We start from the raw sequence: 22,974 nt of genomic DNA, 5'->3' as shown, positions 1-22,974 counted from the left end.
ATCTGTGGCTCCAAGGTTGTCTTTGTTTTGGAGATAAGAGGGTCTTTAAGTTTTTTTTTTTTTCTCTGTAGTTTGCTACAAGGCTCTTTTTTTTTTTCTTCCTTCACTCTCCTTTGTTTTCCATTTTCATATCTTCAGAGATGTAGAGAATTTATATCAGCGTTTTCTGAATGTTGTATTGGAGCCATATTTTTAAGATACTAACGTGTCTGTGAAATAAATTTAGTATTTCTTTATGTCCTCCTCTGTACCCAACAAAATCACTTTATAGCACACAGTTTGCAACATTGGCATTGATATATAAAAGAAAACTTCTTTAAGGACATACTCAGAAAATTATTTAAGAAACTGGTGTATTTGAAAACTAAATTAATTGTCTATCAGTGCTCTGTAGACAAGTAGTTTTTGAATACGGGGGGTGGAGGCAAAAGCAGGCAAGGTAATCCACTGGCACTTGGAGTAGAGCAGTTCGCTGCTTTTAGCAAATTACATTGTTCTTCCTTAGTGGCTTAATAATTTTGATGTTTGAAAATAAAATGATAGGGAGATAGCCCCCCCCCCAGGTAATGCATGAATTTTGATCATTTATGTCCCTTCCAAGTAAAACGTAATTATGACTGTTTAAAAGCCTTTGCTGGGCTAGCTCCAGAATGAAATGGTCACAAATATCTTTTTTGTGCTCAATTTTATGCCCTGAAATGCAGATTTGCCTTTTTAAATGAGCCAGTAAACCCACCGCTCATTTGTTGAAAAGGCTGACAGCTTCGGCAGCTTAACATTTTAAGTGAATTTCTTCTGTTGTTTATATACTTGTCACTGTGACTTTGACAAATGTCAAAGTGAATTTGACATGTAAGTCATAGGACTGGGGCTGGAAACCTGGCATACATGTTGTCGTGCACACCTCCCATAACCCTTGCCGAAGTTGAAAACTTCTTTCTTTTTTTTTTTTTTTTAAGCACAGAAATACGTGTTTGCTGTGTTCTGTGTAGGTCGAGCAGACCGCAGAAACCAGCGCTGTTCCGTGTCGTGGCTGCGGCGGCGGCGCCCGGAGGCCTCGGCCGCGCCGCGCCGCGCCCGGGGCTCGCCCCCGCGGGGCCGCGCGCGCCCGCCCCCCCCACCTCCCCGCCCGCGTAGCCCCTGGCAACCGCTCTGCGCTCCTTCCCCTTTGATGACATCAGCGGCGGCGGCCGAGCCCCGGCGCTGCGCGGAGGCGGCGGCGCGCAGCGCGGCTCCCGCGCCAATATGGCAGCGGCCCTCGCCGCCGCCGCTGCCGCCGTTGTGTAAGCGGTGCCTCGGCGGCGCTGAACCGGCGGGCGGGCGGGCGCCGGCCTCGTCGCGGCCATGGATGCCTCGGCGGATCCGTACTCCCCGTACGACGGCGGGGGAGACTGCATCCCGCTGAGGGAGCTGCACAAAAGAGGTATCGCGAATTCGTGTTTCCGTGGAGTTCCCTGCTCGCCTGGCGGTGTGTTAGATAGCGCTTCAGATTTGAGGCGTGTATAATGGCTTTCGAATTGGTGCGTTGCTTTGTTTGCCGGCCTGATGCCTTTTGTAGGAAAAGCCTTAAATTCCAGCTGGTTCTTGTGTTGTCGTTGATTGTTTTCTCTGTGGGCRGATTAGTCCTGCTTCGGATCACATCAGCTTGTGACTCCATCTTCAATATGTGGCAGTCTTTTCTTTTCTTAAATAAAACCTTCCCCTGTGCAAAAGACCTAAATTGTGGTTGTGACTGACTGTGACCAAACTGGCAAGAGTTTCAGTAAGCTGTTTCATACCTTTCGATAACTTGAATAGAAATAATGTTTATATCTATCTTTGAAGTTTCCCTACATGTTTTTAGACTTAGCAGTTTGTTGACATCTTTGAGATATAAAGAAAAAACTATACAATTGTAATACTAAGTTAAGCCGATATTGGTGAGCTCTTAAGAAATCAGAGCTTTGTGATAGGTTCTTTACACTGTTGCTTGCAAGGAAGCAGTTTAAAAACAAAAAAACCCCACTGGTCTCAGTGTTCATAAAAATCCTCTTTTGAGCTTGCCAATTGTTTCTTACAAATAAACTTAAATCAGAATATGTTATATAAAGATTTGGTTTTGTATTGGGAGTAGTTATAGTAGAAATAAGATTATGCCTTCGCATTCTGAGGATATGCCTCTTCCCCCCCCCCCCCCTTAGATTTGGTAGATTAAGCCTTTTTGTGAAGAACAGTAAATGTGATAATTTCTCACTTTAGTTTTGTTTAAGTTGGTTAATCCAAAATTAGAGAGTTATCAACATTTATGCCTGCTGGTGCATTAGAGAGGAGGTGGTTTAAAAATAAAGATTTGATTTACCTCAAATGAGTAGTTTTTTTCACTCTAGTCACTATGAAACCATTTTAAGTTTTTTTTTTTCCACCTTTTCTTGCAAGCTTTTATTTCTATAAGTAATTAGGTCACATTTTTATGTTCATCTAGTATTTTTATCTGTGTTTTAGTACTTTACATAAACAGGTTATATGTTATCTTTTTGATTCTTGCAGTGTTTATCAGCATACACTAAGAATGTCAACAAATTATAATATGGCTTAGAGTATTTTAAGACAAGCAAATTTTAGACTTTTACTTTTTGATCCCAGTGTTTTCTGCCCAGATCATTATTGTGCAGCAGGTGCAGGCTAGTTTTCTAAGTCGGATTTTAAAATGATTTCTGAGAAATTGAGGATAGTATTTTCTTGAACATTTGCAAGGTGTAATTTAGATTTTTTTTTAATTGTTTTGTTTTTTCAGATGGGTGGGAAAAGAAGTTGCCTGTACATCTTGATTACCAGAAATGAGAGAATGTAATTTGTAGAAAGTCGTAAAGATGAGAACTACACAACAGCATTATTTTACCTTCTAACTTTGCAAATTATAGTTAGACATTGAAATTGGATTGGCTGCACGTTTTAGTTGATTATATAGCACAAAAAGCGGAGACACTTGTGGTGCAAAATGGTGTCTGGCATGTCAGAGTATTGCTTTTAAATACAGAGTTTATAAATACTGCAAATACTGTAAGGAAAACAGTCCAGGGCTATACTAGCTGTTCATGTTGTGACGACATCACTTGGAGCCAGCAAGAAAATTCCCAAGTGTGACTTGACTCTTTTTTTCCCCCCGGTTTCATTGAATTCCGTTAAGGCTTGTACTTGATGTATTCTGATACAGTATTTCAAAACAGTGTTACTGGTGGTTCTTCAGTTCACTATAGGGAGTTTAGATTAAAAAAAAACACAAAACAAACATTTTGAATATTACCATTCTCTCTTGCAAAGCGTAATTTGGCAAGTGCATATGACTCATAAGAAAATTGAGTCTCCAGATCATAAAGTTTGTGCCACAGGTTTCATCAAAATTTGCTGATTTACAGTACTAGAGTAATCCATGTTATCATCATCTAGCTATCAAAAGAAGGCTAAAATGCTGTCAGACTAAACCAGAAATTTAAAGTAAATTCTTGACATTTCTTTTTATTTATGGATCCGAAAAAGGGTACTCAAAGCTTTTTTCCTATATAGATTTCAGAGCACTGTAAGAACTAAATTAGAAGAAAATGGATAAAAATACTTAGAGGAAACAAGCTTAGTAGTTAAAATCTATGTAACTTTTTTTCCCCGAATTCACATACTGACACTTCTTCTGTCTTGCAGAATAATGTCCATGTCTTRTAAAACTGTTTTGTAACATTAAAACATTCGTTGCACTAATTGGCTGCAGTGGCTCACCCAAAGTGACTGTACCTCAGCAATGATGAAACAAGCATTTAACTTCGAGTTTTAATTAATGATCTTTACTAACAATTGATGAAATGATATAAGTATTATATCATATTACTATTAAAAGTCTGACCCAGTGGTTTTCATTAGGAAGATATTTTAATTTGTTCAGTCCAAATATGCTGTAAAACATCAAGTGGAAAGATTTCAAAACATATATTTATTGATTGTATTTATTTTTTAATGCTGATTACTCATCTCTTAGAAAAAAATACAGATATTATTGTATAGATATTATCTGTATTTCTTTTAATTTGCTCTGTCCTGATACTTCTCTTTATGTAGTACTGATCTCATAATTCCAGACCTCCTCATCCTCTCTGTTATACTGAAATAAAGCTACAGGACTAATTCACTTCTGCTGTCTTCTCAGGTATCAAAAGAGTATTTTTCTCCTCTTCAGGGCCTTTCAAGTTCTGATTTAGGACTGTGCATATATGAGAAGTAACTGACATATTACACATTTTCAGAAGAATTTGTTATATAATAAACCATATGCTGGAATATATTGTGTAAATAAATTGTTATTATTTGTGCTGTGCAGTTCTTTGCTTTGAACTTATTTTTGCGTTCTTTTTGCTAGCTGGACCCATTTGATGTTTCCAAAATATCAGTATCTTGCTTGCCTTCTAACCAATCACCAGCTCTTTTTTTTACTTCCTTTTGTCTTAAATAAGCATTCATTTTACCATTCTTTTTTTCTTTTTAAATTTGAGATATGAGTGATAGCAGCACACATAGAGTGGCTAGGCTGTCTAAGCCAGTAGCAAAACTTCAGCAAGCACTGGGTGGTGACCAGCTTGTATTTATTATGTGCACAGGACCTCAACTGAAATTAATGAAATGCTATATCATTAGTAATCTGTGACTGAGTTGGTAGCCAGGAGATGTGAAAATTATGTGTGGAAAGAGCATTCAGTTTTCTGACATACCAGATTTACCAATGAGTTATTTTTAGTAAACCCATTTTTTTTGTGGGACAAAATAACTCATGGTTTTGTTTGCTGTATATATTTGAAGGACGAATCATCGTTGCATGTAGGTGCAGTTCATATTGCTTACATTATACTATTAATATTAACATTGGGGAAACCCCCCTCCCCTTCACAGATTCCCCTTTTACAAGAAGCTATGGGGCAGAGGATATTTAATAATATCCTAGGGAAAGTTTGAGTCACATGCATACTAAGCCAGTTTAGATCCTCTAAGTGGTAAAAAATTTTTGTGTTTTAGGCTGTATTTCTGCTTATGGGCTTCTCTCATGTTTCAGAATTGGCAGATGAATTGAAAGCCATCAGAGACTGAAATTTTCATCATGACCTTTGAAATACATGATATAAAAGATGTGTACACATGCTCAGAGCTAGAGTTTGACCCTGAAAACTTTATTGGTAGCGGAAGAAGAGTAATAAAATTMATTTTTTAAACTAATTGCAGGCTGTGCTGCACTTCAAGGTTCAGGCCAGAAATTGCAGCCAAGGTGACTGTAGCCATAAATGTTCCTTGAATGGCGAGTGTTTTCAGAAAACGCGTTACCTGGAGCCACCCAGCATGTAACATTATAGGCTGTGGGAATCTACCTAGGTTTCCTAGGCCATTGTATTTCTGCAGCACTTCATTTTATGGTTCCTGGTATAAAAAGGGAATARGGATTTTCTGTTATGAGTTTAACTTATTTGAATTTGATGAACAGAAAATACTATGGAATATAGCTGTAGTCCTTTCTAGGTAGTTGTAGATTATCTGCCTGCATGGGCTGTATGACTGATAAGGTTCTACATTAGGCATGTTACTTCTCAAACTTGTAAAGTATTTTGAGATATGCTAGTATAGGCGATATTAGGCTAATGAACTAATGAAGATTATGTTCTTGTTGGGCCTGATTGGGATAATAATGTTAGGATTGTTATTATTTCTGTTGCATCCTGTCTTTGCCCTCCAAAACAAAGCATAAGTAAATACCTCTTACATACATACAGCAGCAGTGCTTTGAAATCTGATTATCTTAGTTTCCATTGTCCTGACTCTATTGGTAAAGCCTGGTCGTTGTTTGTTAGAAGCTAGATTATTTATTCAATTTTATATCTATCTACCTTTATTTTTCTGTGTGCTGTCCATCTTATGTTTAAGTTGTAAATTTAGTAGTGTGGAACCACACGTAATTCCTCACTTATATACCTGAAGTTCCTATTGGTTAGCTAAATAGCTAAATAAATGTCTTCCATGCATTTTAAGACTACAAAAAAAAAAACCCCACTAATGATAAAGCCATTTCTTGCTGCATCATATAGACAGAAAGAAGTATTTCCACCTAAAGTAAAAAGCCAAAATTATTGATGCTTTCTTTTATATGCAATGTGCGTTAAGCAATGCTTGACCTCTTCTTTGTCTTGTCCTCAGATTCCTATCTGTTTGCAGAGGATGCAACCCTTCAAAAGGCTTTGTTTCACTCTGCAGCACTACTATTCAGCTTTCATTTACTCCTCTTTACTGTTTACTCCATCAGCTCCTACTTTTTTGAAGGTTATTTTTGAACCTAGATTTTTGGCCAGAAGAAATGGTGAGGAGGGTTTTTTGTAAAGCTTTGTTTTCTCTGTTCTTCAAACCTTGTTCTGAGTCTTCCTGTTTCCCACCATATCAGATCTGCTAGCTGATTTTTCAGTTGGTGTATATATATGCTTTTGTCATTCTATATGAATTTTGTTTGTAATGCTGAGGAGGCCAATGTAAGCCTTGTAAGTTCAAGCTTTGTAAGCCTTAGTTCAGGAGAGCCAACTAAAGAGGCAAGATGAGTTCTTAGCTACGCACAAAGAGAAGAGTATTACTTGATTGCAAAGGCTTTAAATGATTGATCGTCAGCAGTAGTGAATGATACGCTCTGACATGGCATGGTTTGCTTCCGATTCTGACATTTAAAAATTACTTCTACCCCGGTAAAGACAGTAGCGCTTTAATGACTATTTTCTTGAGTGGTTACAGACAAATTGAAATAAACTGACAATTATTTCTTGCCTTTTTTCATTAGACATGTCATATTTAGAGGTCAGAATAGGGATACAAAAGTAAGTTCAGGCACTAACACATCTTCTTGATACAAATCTTCCTTGTTACAAGTGTAAATGATCCTAATGGTGTGTATTGCATTCAGGGTGCTTCCCTGCCCCCATTCCCCTTGCCACCTAATACCCAAAGACATGTGGGTGAAGCAAAGCCTTGGATTAGTATCTGGCCTCTGGAGAGCTCCAGCTCCTGCTGATTTTAGCACTCAGCAGGTTTGGATGGTGGTATCAGGGAGGGCTTATCCTAGCCTCTGGTGTAAAATGATTAGCTTGGTTTTTAGTCACAGAAATGCAACCCCCCCCCCCCCACACACACACACACACTGTTTGAAGTAGCACAAATGAAGCACCTTGCACTGCTGTCAGCCAGAAGGACAACAGCTAAATGGAATACTGTATAGTTGTGCATTGTCTGGAAAAAGGGATGTGAGCAGCAGCAAACTAGGGTACTCTAGCTATAAGGGGTAGTATTATACAGGTGGTAGAGAAGTTACCTTTGAGAAATTGGGTTCTATTGTTGTTCTGCCATGGACTCCATTAGTGACGTTGTTTGTCTGTTGTAGTGTATACAACTCTGCAATGTTTTTAAACATACTCTTCTCAKGGAATTTTGAGCTCTGTGAAATGAATATTACTGTATACTGATTGGATATTAATATTTATATAGAAATGTATGAATTACTTCCAGAAAAAGGACCTAATTAAAATTTAACAAGAGCCCGTTTATATATTCTAGTAGAACTAGTCTGATGGTTTGTTGCTGTGGAAGGGGAGATCTTGTTTGCCCTTCCCCTTCTCTTTTTTCTGTCCCTGCTCTTGCACTGACTCTGTGTGACAGCGTGGTAGCTTGACTTCAGTTCTGTAAAATGTTCTGTTTGTTTTGTCTGCTTAGCTGGATTAGCATGTTTGATTGGTATACTGTGCAGTCGGATGAGTGACAGGGCCAATTGAAAGCAGAGAGTGGGAGTGTACCATCAAGGGTGAGAGTAAGAAATGGAGAGCAAGACCTCCCCTTTGGGTGGTGGTAGTCTGTTAGATCAGCTCAACCTAACTCTGTGATTCTGTCCTGAGAGATGTCTTCTTGCCATAAAGTGAAGTAAGCTGCTATATGCTTAATTTGAGATAGAACACTATTTTATGTGCATTCACTTCTAAATGTGATATGGTATATGCTATGTATATAGCATGTGATGAGAATCGCTAACTTCATAGCTGAAAGGGGCTTCTCATGGTGTGAAATGCAAGAGAAGGAAGGGAAGAAAGGGAAGTGAAAGTTTAGACAAGTATCAAGTATTGGTATATTTCTTTAAATTCTCTGTCAGAATAATTATGTGCAATATAGATCGCAATATGGACTGGAGATATGCTCTTTCTTTGCTGTCAGACTGGATACCTGGCATATCTTACGTATTGAGCATCAGATATTATACAGTTGTTCACTTTATGGTCCTCTCCARGGCAGCCTTTCTACCACACACTAATGCAGGGTATCACTGCAACCTGTTTGCTGTTTGGTGTAAGATAATATCTAGTCAGCAGCATAAGGCATTCATGAGAGTTCTGTATTCAAAGAAATCACCTCTTCAGCTTCACATCTTGTTCTGTGGCTCCTCCCCATCATACACTTACATTTCAGTATCCAGTATAGTGTGCCATGTGTATTTATTCCATCATGGGACTGAGCAGATACTGGCAATGCAGGAACCTGAGACAGTTTCAGAGGGTTTTTTTTTTTTTTTTTTTTGTATCCAGAACTCTGGTGATGACCATCTTTGTGGTCTGCTTCAAGTTCTGTTTGGTGTCTGATGCAGTGTGTGGTGCTATCCCCAATGATCTCCCTGCAAAAACTCCAGTTCAACATCTTTTAATATGCATAGTATGATCTGTTACTTTATGATGCTTTTCCAACTCTTAGCTCTCCTTTGCCTTGTGTGGCAAAGGACTGCATCCTCCTTATAGTTTGATATTATTTCATACATAGCAGGGGATAAAGCCACGCTCCAGGGCAAAGGCAAGCTTTTGTCCTACCATGGTCATCCAGGTTCAGGAAATTGCTTGATTCCAGTTAAACATTGTGGAAAATTAATAATTTAATAACTGTGTGTGAAATGTAAATTATGAGCCCCTTTCATGTAAAAATAACATTTTCATAATACATTCTATTGTTCTTTTAGCTTTGAGAGCTAAACTAATGATTACAGCATGAAATTTGTTGGTGTCTTCTTTTTCCACAGCAAGATCTGCCTGCCCTTTTGTCTAGTCAAAGGTGTTTCTTAGACTTCCTTTCTGATTACTAGAATTGGAAATGGCAAGAGAGTTGGATCCCCTACCCTAGAACAAGGTGTTTTCACATTCATGTCCATTAAAAATGTGTTCTAATTTTTTTATTGTTAGCCTTTTATTAATGGAAGCATAGGTAATGCTTCTTTACAGCTACCTTAAAAGAGACCAGGAACAGTTTTGGTAAGAGGTTTGCAGGGCTTAGTTATGATAAATAGATGAGGGAGAATTTAATATGGCATAGACTTCGGAAAAAGCGGTATTTAAAAAGACATGGCAATCATGGTAACATTAGAGAAGGCTCCAGACATTGTAGAGGATTTGTCTCCTGTGTTTGCATTCTCTCCTTTCACTTGAAGGTTAACACCCCCCCCCCCACACACACACACGTTTCTCTACCATTTTAAGCTCTGCTGTATGTAGACAGCAAAGTAAGGTTGTTAAATACAAAAATGAATAGTTTTGTATATCTTGAAGATTTCAGATTGCATTTTGTCTTACTAGGACTTTTTTATTATTATTTTCTTGTATGTCATCTTTCATCCCTAAGAATGTGTGTTCCATAGCAAACATAAATGAGACCTGTCGTGCTATAGATGGCTGAGAGACACCTTTGGGTCCAAAGGTAATACCAAGCCTCTGATAAACCTCAGACTTTCCAAGTTTAAAGGCAAAAACATGTTTTATCTTTGTATAAGTCTTAATCCCTATACCTTTGTGAGGGTTGGGGCTGTTGAGTGTGGTGTTTGTAGCATTTGCAAGGAGCTTACAGTTATGCCCTTTGACTTTTTTTTTTTTTTTTTTTTTCCTTTTTGATGGGTTGAAATCTGCTGCTGACAACACTGAGGAGCTGAGTTTACAATAAAAAGTAAAATAAAAATACCCCCCCGCACACCTGCCTGGCTATTCAGGTGTCAGTCCAGTGAAATGAGTTCTAATGCGTGTCTGAACTGATAGAAGTGTTGGGCTCAATGGCCAGTTGGGCCTGTGTCCTCAAGAAGAGAGCGTAGTGTGGTATGCCATATGCTGTTGACTAAATGATCTTGCTGTTAGTTAAACAAGAAACAGGAACCACTCTTTAAATCGTTCTGTATATTACCTCAATATAAATGTTTCCTTTGTGGCAATTACTGCTGCAGAAGCAGTTGGGGGGGGGGAATGGTGGCCATGCCACCATTATATATTTTGGCAGTCATCCAGAAGATTATACTTGTGGACTGTAAACAAACTACTTTACCACAGGAACTGATAAAACAAGATGTTACAGAATTGATGACATTTGGAAGCTTCAAAAGACAAAACATTCTCCATCATTTGTGAAGAGGGAAAATTTTCCATACTCCTCTTGCTCTTCTTCCATAGTCTGATCACTGAAAGAAACAGCGTTGCGGGTGCTGCTGTGTGAGCTGGTTGTGAAGGAGCTAGCTAGTGATGAAAAGATAGTACAAGACATTTCCTTTATGCAGGATTTATAAGTTTTCATGACTGAAGGGTGTTCTGTGAGCTACCTGAGATCTAAAATATATAAATATATTTGTATGGCTTACTGTTGCTTTTTAGCTGAGCTGATAGTCTTCTGTTGATATCACTTTTCAGGTTTGGTTTACACATGTAGGACAGGTTGGTAATCAAGGGTACAAATATTTAGAAATAACTGGCAACTTGTGGAGATGCTGTGAACACAGTGTCTAATCATTCGATTTAGCTTTTTTACAGTCAAATTTTCCTATAGCAGTTCATAAACTAAAGTAAATTATAAGTACAACTTGTGTCAAGAGTTGCTTATTTTTCACCGTGTTCTGTTGAAGTTTCTCAAGAGTCTGCACTCAGAACAATATTTTGACTAGTATGTTAATTCATATTTAACCAATGGAAATATGAAGTACAGTGATGTACAAATTTAACCTACAGCTGAATGACAGAAAAAAATGTTAACATGTAACATTGAGAGCCTTAAATGAATTTCTTACATTTAAAATAATAAACTTTCTTTTTTTGCTGCAGGAAGTTTCTTATATTATCTTATGTCTAAATTAGTAAATAACATGGCTCCATAAGAGTAACTTTGTAGAGGGAAACAGCTGGTGTTCAGCACCCAGTGTCATTCTTTAATTAATTCAGGGGATGTTACTTTGGACTAGCTCTAATTTGGTTTTGTGGACTGAATGCCTGTTTGCAGTTGGAATGTATCTTTTGATTTAACTTTGTCTGGAGGGAATTGAGCTGCTGTGCTCTAGAGTGCTGTGGACCAGACCATGAAGAGTAGGGAAAACTGAGATTCACTTCAAAAGCATACTTATTTAAACTCAAATCGTGATATACATGTACATACAGTGTTATTACAGTGCCCAGTGCAGCAAGTTGTAGGGTTGTAGCGTCCTTGGACACTGCTGGAGTACACATAAGTTGTAAATTTTCTGAGTGAGATTGCTGATTCTTCTGTTTTTTTTTTTTTTTAATTTTTAACTGTAATAGAGCATAACCTTACTTTGGAAGAAAAGCGGGCAAGTTGAAAAATACTGAAACAACATAAAGCATCAAAGCCCAAAGACATAAATACACGCTTAAGATCAGTAATAGTTACTACAAGTAGTGTTGGAATTGTTCGGATCTGACTGAGCCATGCATTTCAACATATGCATATTATGGGAAGTATCTTAATTACTTGCATAGAAATTTTATGTGCCATAAAGTTATGATCATTAGAATACTTAATTATTTTATTACAGAATTTATTTCTTTCCTATCTTTCCTCTGCCACAGGAACTCATTATACAATGACAAACGGAGGAAATATCAACAGTTCAACACATTTATTGGACCTTCTGGATGAACCAATTCCTGGAGTAGGAACGTATGATGATTTCCATACCATTGACTGGGTTCGAGAGAAGTGCAAAGACAGAGAAAGGCACAGACGGGTACTTGAGATAAATAACAATACTTGAAGATTTTTTTTGTAGATATTGTAGAATTAAGGTCTGATCTAGTAACATATAAGTATGTGCATACTTTAAAATTATTAGTAGTTACATCAGATAGAACTACTCTAATGCTATAAAAAAGAAGCACTGTTTCATTGTTATCTGCAGTCTTTTGACAGTGTTATAATCTGGAAAGGAAACAGTGATATAATAGAGTGCGAATAAATTTCTATCCTCAAAACGATGCTTTTACAATACTGTCCTTTTTGCAATACAGATATATTTAAAGCTGTCTTCCAGTGTAGAAGTGTTTGGAGCAGTACAATAGTGTTTATGGTGCTTTTTCTTGCATAGAAAAATGAATATTGGTATATGTCTCTTTTATACTGATACAAGTACATCTAGACTGCTGCCACATATATACACTTATACTGGTGTGTATACATTAAAAAAAGGRAAAAAAAAGTAGTCCCAGTATGTATGGGAGGCATCCTTTCTACTTTCCCACTGGAGAACTTGTTTTTTTCCTCTTATCTATTGGTTTCTTCAGAAGACCTTTAAAGTTCAGGTTCTATTCACCTGTATCAGTGTGTTCTGCTGTGGGTGCTTTCATGGACTGGACTTTAGTTCTATTATTCAGTAATCTCCTAGATACTGTCATTCATGTTATAGACTTAATAACATTTTAGGAGGGAATATAGTATTTGAGAGCTTTACTGCCAAATTTTTGGAATGCTCACATTAATTAATTAATTTGGAGATGTGAAGATATGGTTCTCCTAAGATCTTTTTAACTGGCCGGAGGGAATAGTTAGAAGTGAATGTTAATTGAATCTCAAGCTTTAGAGTAACCATGTTGATTGTGCAGAGGGCTTCCTGTGCAACATGGTTTAGTTGGCTGGGTAACTATTATTGTTTCGCTTTCTATTGAAACAGCAAATATAAACTTCCTGGAAGCAGATGTAGGATGTATAAACTGATTTAATCTGCCATGGTTTAAAACTCTTACACTAGTTTGAAAAGGAAAACAGATCAATCCACAGTTTTACCCTGTTTCTTTCAGAGAAAGAGATCCTTGTGCAATGAATCTGAGAACACATATATCTTGACTGAATAGTTTTTCTGACAATGTTATCCATATGATACTTGGTTTCATAATTTGATTTCTAATAAGTGGTAATTAACACAACTTCATCTTTACACTGCAAATGTATTTAATGTTTAATATTAGTGGCTGTGCCTGACCAAATCCTGGCAAGAGAGCTCATACCTAGAGATAAGTGATCTTCTCACAACTAACGGCTGTTCTTCATTTTAAAGTTTGAGACTAGAAAAGTCAGAACAGACAATTTACACTGAGTTTATAGTCATAGAACTACTGTAAAATGTGTAAGAGAATATCTAGCCACCTAATCAGAGATGTAGAAGAAAAGAGTGAGCGCTAGTTTATGCTGTTCTTGAAAGACATGCTACTGTAGAAAAACATGGGGTTTTATTAAAAAAAAAGTTTTTTTGAAATTATAATGAATGTACAGAAACTGTAAAATAAATATATTTGCTTTAGGGAAGGTATCTTTTTCTAGATTTCCTTGTCCAGTATTCTGTTTTCTTGTTTTTTTCCTGTTTGTTGTGCACACTTTTTCTCCTTTTATGTAATGAAAATATCGCAGGAATAGGATGCAGTTTTATAATGAAGGCTTAATCATAAAACARATTATGCACAAATTTCAGCTAAGCTCAGAAACTAAATGAGATTAAAATAAGAATGAATATTTTATCAGAAGTGTTTTATCATTGGTAATGGTTGACTAGAAGTATTAGCAGGCAGTTGTCCACATTTGTGTGTTTTTAAGTCTAAACATAAATGAATATTTACATAAATGCATATTTGAAATAGAAATTTATGAATTTGAATTATGTGGAATAGTATACTTCCAGCTTGGCTCTTTTATTATATATTTAATTCTTGTTGCATAAAAATGACCTTTTGGTCATTTATTTCAGACTCAACATAATAAAAATCATTTAAGAGTTAGAAGAAAAAATGTTAATTTTACAATTATGTTTTTAGATGCATATCTTATAAAGTGTACAGAGTATATAAAGTATGCATTTCCTGATTTTTAATTCTTTAAATTAAGCAAATTTCCCTGTCCTCTAAGTTATTCAATGTCTGAATAACCAAACTGAATTACCTTTGTAAAGCAGTTATCCTGGAAAAATACTTAGTTTAGAGATAAGGGATATTTGCCCACAGCTTGCATCATCCAGTTTGTATCCCCTATTTATTTTTTTCCTCCTATTTGTATTACAGGAATGCATGCAAATATAGATTATGATTTGTCTTTGCAGATTAACAGCAAGAAGAAAGAGTCAGCATGGGAGATGACAAAAAGTTTGTATGATGCATGGTCAGGATGGCTAGTAGTCACACTAACTGGTTTGGCATCAGGTAAATAAAAATGGAGATATCTTTCTCATCTTCATTAGCATGTGTAATTACTGTGGTTTTCATTTGTTATCTGCCAGCCTGGATGAGAACTGRTTCAGGCTACTAATGTTATTTCATGAGAGAAGGAAAAGAGTGACTACCTTGATTTACAGACTTTAGAGTTTTGGGGGAGGATTTACTAATCAAATGGAAAACAAATCCTTTTCCCACTGGAAGCAGTAAGAGTTTTTTCAAGTTACTGAACTTCCACCTAATAAACTACCAGTGTTCCTTAATCTTATCACTGAGATGGTGGTTTTCCTTGTCCATTAAATTTTACTTTTCTCCCATAAGATTTCTTTCAAAAATCTGTGTGGTTGTACTTGATTGTACTTGATGTTTTACTGCTAYGGATTTGTTTTTCTTGCTAGGAACGTTACTGAGTCTATCACGTGATTTCAAAAAGTAACTGTGGCATACGTGTAGTTTCAGTAAACAGACTTGCTTGTAAAGCACGTGTGAGCAAATAGATGAGCAACACATGAGCAAAATCTAGCTATACGTTTATGTCCATCTTTGCAGAGATTGCTATACAATAGGTATTAGCTTTAGCAAGTAATGTTCATTGGCCTTTCCTTCAACTTTATCTTCTGTTTTTAAAGTATTTTTAGGAATTTTGTTTGTGGTCCCACTGTGATGCAGTGCCACTTTCTATAAGCATGGTTTGGAGTGATAAAAATAATCAGAAGTGAAAAGTCACAAACTTTGTGCCCACTTTGTCCAAACAAGTATCTCAAACAGAGAATTAGATTAAATACCAGGTAAAGTGGATTAGTGAGAGATTGGATGTACCTGTTAAAGAGGCATGGTAAATGTATAATTACCACTGAGATAAATACATAATTACTTTCACAAATCACATATGAATTAATACATATGCAAAGTATATATAGCATGTGTTTATATACCTGTGCATACACAAATTGGGAGTGTATAATTACTGGAAATTGCTTGTAATAATTTTGGTGGAAAAGTGCAGTATCTGTTGTCTAAATTGATTTATTTTTTTCCCCTCAAAGCTGCAATGTATATTAAAATTGCTCTACTGTGCTTCCTAACAGCACAAAGCTAGCAAATTCTGTTTATCACACTCCTCAGGTTTTTCAGTTTCACTAACTTTCTACTGTACATGTATGATGAATCTTGAATGGGGTGCAACCTTGATTTCAGTCTGGTGAGATTTTGTATATGTATTTTAATCATTCATATCAGCATAATTTGTTTGAAGTTWTGTTCTAATAGAATATTACTGTACAGTTTGAGTATTCTCTTTAATTGGCAAGGATCTCAAACTGAGGCACTACCCAGATTAGTGAAGGTAAATTAGAAGTAATTCTCTAATACTAATTTACACAAATAAGTTCAGTGACTATCTATAGACAGCAAAGTCTAGYAGTGATTAATACCTTAAAAATAGGAAATTATAACTAATTTACAGTTGTTCATGGTCACAAAAATTTTGACTTCAGATGTAGCTTTTCAGTATACTGCTACCATGAAAAACTGTCTTGCTTATGTAAAATAATGATTTTTTTTAAAATCCTTTGGAGCGATCTCCTAAGTAATGCCCATTTTTCAATGGCTCTTTCAGCAAGTTTTCAACATGTGGTTACAAAACAGAATTCATCTTAAACTATGAGTTCTAGAAGTTCTTAGTATCTATAATGCTTGTAACCTCCAGTAGGAATTTTCTATGCCTAGCATCTTACAGAATTAAGCCATATAGATTACTTTGAATGTCATCAGGGTTTTATCTGGTGTTTTATTTATGATGTTCTAAAACTATTTTTGGTAAGGTAAGAATTGTCAAAATATGTTGTTTTGTACAAAATAGAATAGTTTTGAGTTCTCTGAGGCATGATATGGTTTGTTTGTCAGAAGGGGTATTGTCTTTTTCATCAGAAAAATGCAACAGTCCTCTTTGACTCTTAAGTCCTTAATTTCACTGGATCATTGAAAAATGATGCTGGGGGGAGATGAATGTAAGTTCAGAAATATGCCCAGTACTAGATTCTTCAGGAAAATACTAATCTTGCCACATTGCAAATTGAGTATATACATGGAAATCACTAATATTTTAAATACATGTTTCTTTAGGATTTCTATAATTTCAGATTGCATTAATTAATGCCACCACATTTCTTCATTTTAGCTGTTTATTATTTCTATTTCCCAGAATACTAATACAAGATTTTTTGTACAACAGGGGCATTGGCAGGATTAATAGACATTGCTGCTGATTGGATGACTGACTTAAAGGAAGGCATTTGCCTTAGTGCTTTGTGGTTTAACCACGAACAGTGTTGTTGGGGTTCAAATGAGACCACATTTGAAGAGAGAGACAAATGTCCACAGTGGAAAACATGGGCAGAACTAATAATTGGTCAAGCAGAAGTAAGTATATACCCATTCATTGATGGTCTTGTTCAACAGCTCTACTGATCATAGAAAAGACAGTCTTAAGGTTAGGGTGCTAAATTGGGGCCATCTCCTCCATTTTTCAGCATTTTGATTGATAAATCAGTTAAACCGTAATAAATGTGCTTTTATATACCCTGCAAGAGGGCTTGTGTTGTTGCCAGTGTAAGGAAGTTACAGGGAGAGTATAGAACTGTTAATGAATGTGAGAATTTCTATTCTTGATCATAACTATACAAAAAAGCTAAACAAAAGTGAAATTTGTGTTATCTTCATATAACTAAGAATAGATTGTTTTTATTTTTCTACCACAAAACTTTTTAATAAAGAACATTTAATTTGATATTCAGCACATTTTAGCATCTAATAGCTATAAACATGCCTATGCTATTGTTTTATTTTGTTTTTTAATATGTAATGTTAGAAAATTTCTAACTTGGTGTAACCCAGTCTTTGCTGAGGTACAGGTATCATGACTTGATGCTTTTCAAACAAAGCTAACACTCTCATGACTTAGTAATAATTTACTCTCCCAGGAAATGTATGTGTAAGTGTACTTGTACATTACAACAAGAGTGCATCTAGGTTACTTTTAAGTAGTGATTAAGCTCATACATCAGATTTATATTGTAACATTTGGGGAATTTTGTTTTTGTTTTTAGGGTCCAGGTTCATACATAATGAACTACATAATGTACATTTTCTGGGCTTTGAGCTTTGCTTTCTTAGCAGTTTCTCTGGTGAAGGTGTTTGCTCCCTATGCCTGTGGCTCCGGGATACCTGAGGTGAGGTCTAAATAATATGTACATTATAGGTGTTTCATATTAATATGAAAATTCCTGTTCTCTTAGATGGTTAGAGGAGAAGGCAAGATGGAAGGGCCTGTGACTTTGATGAAATACATTAATATAAGTATTCAAATGGAAATAATGTAATTGTGTCAAGTATAGCTGAAAAAAATACTTGAAGTTTTAGAGTATATCCTGAGTTTGTAGATTTTTGCTGTGTGCTTTTGGCTGAACTACTTTTTCTAGAAATATGTAGCTTAGAGTATAAACTTCTGAAGAGCTTCTGAAGACTGTTTCCCCCCCCCCCCCAACTTGCCCTGTGATTATAAGAGAGCAGTGATTCGTTGACAGAATACAGGGTCCTTCGATACAACAGCTGATCTTTTGCTGTACTGGTTTTTCTTAAGTAACACAAACTGACATATAGTCAACACATGAGGTAAAATGTTTGATGTCCTTAAAAACTTGTTCTTTTTACAATTGCTTGTCTGCTACTACACGCAATGGCGAAAAAACCCCAAAGTTAAAATTGTGGTCAGTCTCGCTTTTCCAGTCTTTCTGTAAACATTTCTTCATGTATTTGTATTGTAGAAGTTGAAGGACAAATAAGAATAAGCCCAGAGTAGTTCTGCGCCTTTATCCCAGAGGAGGTTTCATCCTAAATTGGTCTCCAAATTTATTTAGCTAGTCTTTACTTTCTACACACAGCTGGCCAATATTTAGTGTGCATCCTATTTTGTAGATGTGTTGCCCTTTGCTTTGATAACTCTATTGTTTCTTATATATGGGCATATTTTCCAGGCAAATAACATGACACTAGTAGGCAAAGTAATACTGTAGCAAAATAGTACCTGTAGTGAAAAAGGCTGATCTTTTTCATCTTTGCTATCTCACAGAATTTACTGTTAAATTTTTATGTGGATATGGTAAAATATAAGGAGAACACAGAGAAGTGCAAAATTGGTGCAAAGGGGATATTGTTGCAATTAAAATAATTTATAGGTGACCTTCAGTGTAGTTTTTACAGAAGGTTTATTTTTCGTTCAGGAGTTTTCTGACTTTCATTTGACAATTTATGTGTTAAATCAATGAATGCAGTCTTATAAGCTACTGCAGATATAGCTTCTCTTAAATGTAATTGATAATGTTGTTGTTGTATGTTCATGTCATATCTTTTGGAGTAAGTGAAAATGAAAAGCTTCTGGCAACTGAATGGACTAGACAGTCTAGCAGTCTGAACAAAAAAATGTTTTAAAGTGCAATAATGTTATCCACTTGAAAAGGCTATTTTTTAAAAGTTATGCATCAAAAATGATTGAAGTAATCTATTTCCCGAAGCAAGTAGAATCCAATAACAGATTTATTTTTCTTCCAGATAAAAACTATTTTGAGTGGCTTCATCATCAGAGGTTACTTGGGAAAGTGGACTTTGATGATAAAAACCATCACATTAGTTTTGGCTGTAGCATCAGGTTTGAGTTTAGGAAAAGAGGGTCCTTTGGTGCATGTTGCCTGTTGCTGTGGGAATATTTTTTCCTACCTCTTTCCAAAGTACAGCACAAACGAAGCTAAAAAAAGAGAGGTAAGTTCTTGTAAAAGCATTTATAGATTGTATTGACTATGGGTGTGTTTACTAAAAATAGCCAAAACACTGATTTCTTAAAAGACAATATGTGTTCTTTCAGTTAGTGTTTAGGCTTGCATTATCTGCAGTTATTCATTGTGTTAAGAACAATGTATTAACACTAGCATTCTCCAAGGTAAATTATACATGTCAGAGCACGTTTGCCTTTCTCCTAATTTAGAGACTTTTTGATTTTACTTAAATTCTTTCTGTTCTTCTTGGGTGCAGTTTTGGCAATTGTCCTCAGCTGTGAGGAGAGGACCTATTTCCAAACTTACCAACAAGCTATTCTTGTGAAAGTGTTGGTGACAACAGTGTTTTTGCTCTATTTTTGGTCTTGTTGGTATAGAGCCACACTAATGAAAGCAAGTATAGTGATAGAGGATAGCAAGATCTAATGTTCTTTTTACAGGATTGTTCCACTTTCCAATAGAATTCCCATATTGTAAAAGAAAAAGGGTGTCATTCCAGCTGTGCTGTAGTTCTCAGGTTCAACTTCTTTGCTTCTGGAAGAAGATTGCAGAACACAGGAAACCTGATTTCATTTCCTATTTCAAAGTTGTGTATACTTAAGCAAATCATTTAACTTCTGTCTTTTAGCCATTCATCTCAAAATAGTGTAATAATTCTTTTGTGTTTATCTGTGTGTTCTTCCACCAGCAAGTGGGATACAGACATCAGTGTTACTGGGATTTGTCCGATATTGTTATATTTAGCATGCACTTTAACTAACTTCATATATTAAGCTTAATTTATCCATGATGCTGCAGGACCAGCTGCTGTTTCAGTTCCTCTTAAATTTCCTTTATCTCAGTTCACATAAAATCTTTTTGTAAGTTTTTGGTCAAAGACTGCTGAGCCTAAATCTCTAGGTTTGATTTAAAAACTATGTAGTCTCTCAGTGATTTCCCCCCCTCCCTCCCCCCCCCCAGCAATATTTGTAATAGATGCACTTCTCTGCCACACATGTCTTCCTGCACAGAAACAGCTTACTACAATCTCTTGATAAAGAAGTATCTGCAGTTTCATACTGAAGCGTAGACTCCTTTGGGTGCTTTGCTAGGGAGACTTTGAGCAGCATCCTTGGCTTCGTCATGGCTAGTGCCTGGTGAGTGGCTGCCATGGGCGCTGGCCACGTCCTACAAGCATTCCCGTAGACTTACGTGATGGCTTTCTCTTAGCAAGTCTGTGTGTCCTCAGTAGGAATATAAAGAGAACTGATAACTTCAATGAGATTTTATTTTTAATTTTTAAAACATAATCACAGACTGTAAAATAAACTGACGCCATTGTTCCTTCCTAGGTGTTGTCAGCTGCCTCAGCAGCAGGAGTGTCTGTGGCCTTTGGTGCCCCAATTGGTGGAGTCCTTTTCAGTCTGGAGGAGGTATGTCAAGAGATGGCACTGAAAGAAAGATATTTTAAAAGTCCATTTTAACATGAATAATCTCAGACTACTTTTATCTGTGAAGTTTTCCCAAGAGGGAAATTATTTTTGGACCCACATTTCAAAATCATGATTGTTGACAGAGGCAAACTCCTAAATATTTTTTTTATGTATTTCAGATAACTGTCATCTTTGATTTATTCTCAATTATAGGCACAGTCAGTTAATCATTTTAATTTATATACAGATGGAGATAAACCAGTCTTTCACTCTAGGAATGTATTCTAAAACATAAAAATTTGGGGACTTGTATTTCATTTTGTAAGAGGCTTTAGAAAATTTACTTGACAGTTTCACAAAACAAGTTTTTAAATGTTAATTTAAAAAAATTTAGACACTAAATGTAATTGAATATACTAGTAATTAGTTTAAAAAAATGCTATAAAATTGACCCCCACGGTAATCAAACTCTGTTCTCCAAGGAATATGGGTTTTTTTATTACATCAGTTTTCATTAGTTTCTTTCAAAATACATGAGAATGTTATTTAGATCATGTAGCATTTTTTAAAGAAATTTGACATTTTAATGCTCTTCAGAAAATCTCTGAATTAAAGAAAAAAGCAAAATATCGTTTCATGTATAATTCTGCTATGTCATTAGGGGATTTTGAGGACTTCTGTCATTGCCAAAAAAGTCCAAAAAAGCTGAGGGAAAAACACTTTTGAAAATTGAGCTACATGAGACTTAAGTATGAACCTACAAGTTCTTGATTCTTTTTTTTTTTTGATGTTTTAATCATGCTTTAAAAAAGTATGTTTATGCCAGAAACCTTTCAATGTTGGTACTGCCAAAGGAGATGAAACACTATTAGCAAGAAATTGAGAGAGCAGCCAATATGCAGTCTGATCCTTGTGAATGCAGAGATACTTAGAGAAACTTTTTAGCATAAATTACTGCACATTCTTCCTAGCAACCTTAAAACAGCAGTGATTTCAATATTGCTTTAGTGTTGTTCTTCAACTGATAAAAGTATAAATTGTTTTAGGGCTTTAAAAAATAATGTAAAAGAATGTGCTGGAGCTCCAAGTGATAGGATTAATAGTGATAATATGARTGCATTTTTTTTTCCACATACCAGGTGACAAGCAGTATTCTAACACATGTAGAAAATAGTCTTCCAGTATTTTTAATTGAGTCACTAATAATTCTAATTTATTGCCTTTTGCAGGTCAGTTATTACTTCCCATTGAAAACCTTATGGAGGTCATTTTTTGCTGCTTTAGTAGCTGCATTTGTTTTGAGGTCCATCAATCCTTTTGGTAATAGTCGTCTAGTGCTTTTTTATGTGGAATACCACACTCCTTGGTACCTTTTTGAACTGCTTCCTTTTATTCTACTGGGAGTGTTTGGTGGGCTCTGGGGAGCATTTTTCATCCGAGCAAACATTGCGTGGTGTCGTCGACGCAAATCTACAAAATTCGGGAAGTATCCTGTCCTGGAGGTTATTGTTGTTGCAGCAATAACAGCTGTCATTGCATTTCCTAATCCATATACAAGGCTAAACACCAGTGAGCTTATTAAAGAGCTCTTCACAGACTGTGGGCCTCTAGAATCCTCCTCCCTCTGTGACTACAGAAATGATATGAATGCAAGCAAAATAGTAGATGATATTCCCGACCGTCCAGCAGGCACTGGAGTCTATTCAGCTATATGGCAGTTGTGTTTAGCACTCATATTTAAAATAATTATGACAGTCTTCACCTTTGGTATCAAGGTAAGTGTGAGTGCAGTGACTGCATCATCTGCTGTGAATATATAATTACTCTTTTCTCCCTTTCCAGCTCTCAAAGCTATCAGCTTTGTTTATAGAATTTTTTTTAAAGTGTAGCTTAAAAAAAAAAGTCTTTGCTCTTCATTAATAAGCTAATCTTGTGGAGAACCATGCTAAGTTTGTTTAAGTTTAAACTAGCCTTCTGTTTATTCAGCTGAATAGAAATGTGTGTTAAATTTTATAGAGGGCAGAAACTGTGTGGATGGTCGTCTGTGTGTATGGGCCTGATTGAGCAATGATGATGTTTCTAAAATCTCCAAAAACTCAGTTCAACTGAGTTCAGAATAACTGCTCGTGTTCCCTAGTCCTGTCACATGGAACATGAAAATACTGTACGTCTTGAACTACTTTTCTTTTGTATCTCCTTTTTTCA

At 36.0% G+C, this 22,974-nt stretch overlaps 1 protein-coding gene across 6 annotated transcripts in view; it reads left to right on the top strand.

The window, feature by feature from the left end:
* CLCN3 (chloride voltage-gated channel 3) overlaps positions 1-22,974 on the top strand; it is a 67,343-nt gene that overhangs the window by 29,589 nt on the left and 14,780 nt on the right. For 4 of the 6 annotated variants that reach the window (XM_026076144.1, XM_026076140.1, XM_026076142.1 and 1 more), the window contains 7 exons: positions 11,904-12,061; positions 14,417-14,516; positions 16,762-16,949; positions 17,636-17,758; positions 19,137-19,343; positions 20,689-20,769; positions 21,999-22,544. In XM_026076144.1, the coding sequence (XP_025931929.1) occupies positions 11,904-12,061; positions 14,417-14,516; positions 16,762-16,949; positions 17,636-17,758; positions 19,137-19,343; positions 20,689-20,769; positions 21,999-22,544 (1,403 nt within the window). Of the gene's footprint in view, positions 1-1,287; positions 1,424-11,903; positions 12,062-14,416; positions 14,517-16,761; positions 16,950-17,635; positions 17,759-19,136; positions 19,344-20,688; positions 20,770-21,998; positions 22,545-22,974 lie in introns of those variants that run through there. The other 2 variants (XM_026076145.1, XM_026076143.1) reach the window with 1 other exon arrangement.

This window comes from Apteryx rowi, unplaced genomic scaffold (assembly GCF_003343035.1).
Source record: "Apteryx rowi isolate R43461 unplaced genomic scaffold, aptRow1 scaffold_427, whole genome shotgun sequence".
NCBI lineage: Eukaryota > Metazoa > Chordata > Aves > Apterygiformes > Apterygidae > Apteryx > Apteryx rowi.
The sequence above is the reverse complement of the archived record's forward strand: the minus strand, read 5'-3'. Positions and strand labels throughout refer to the sequence as shown.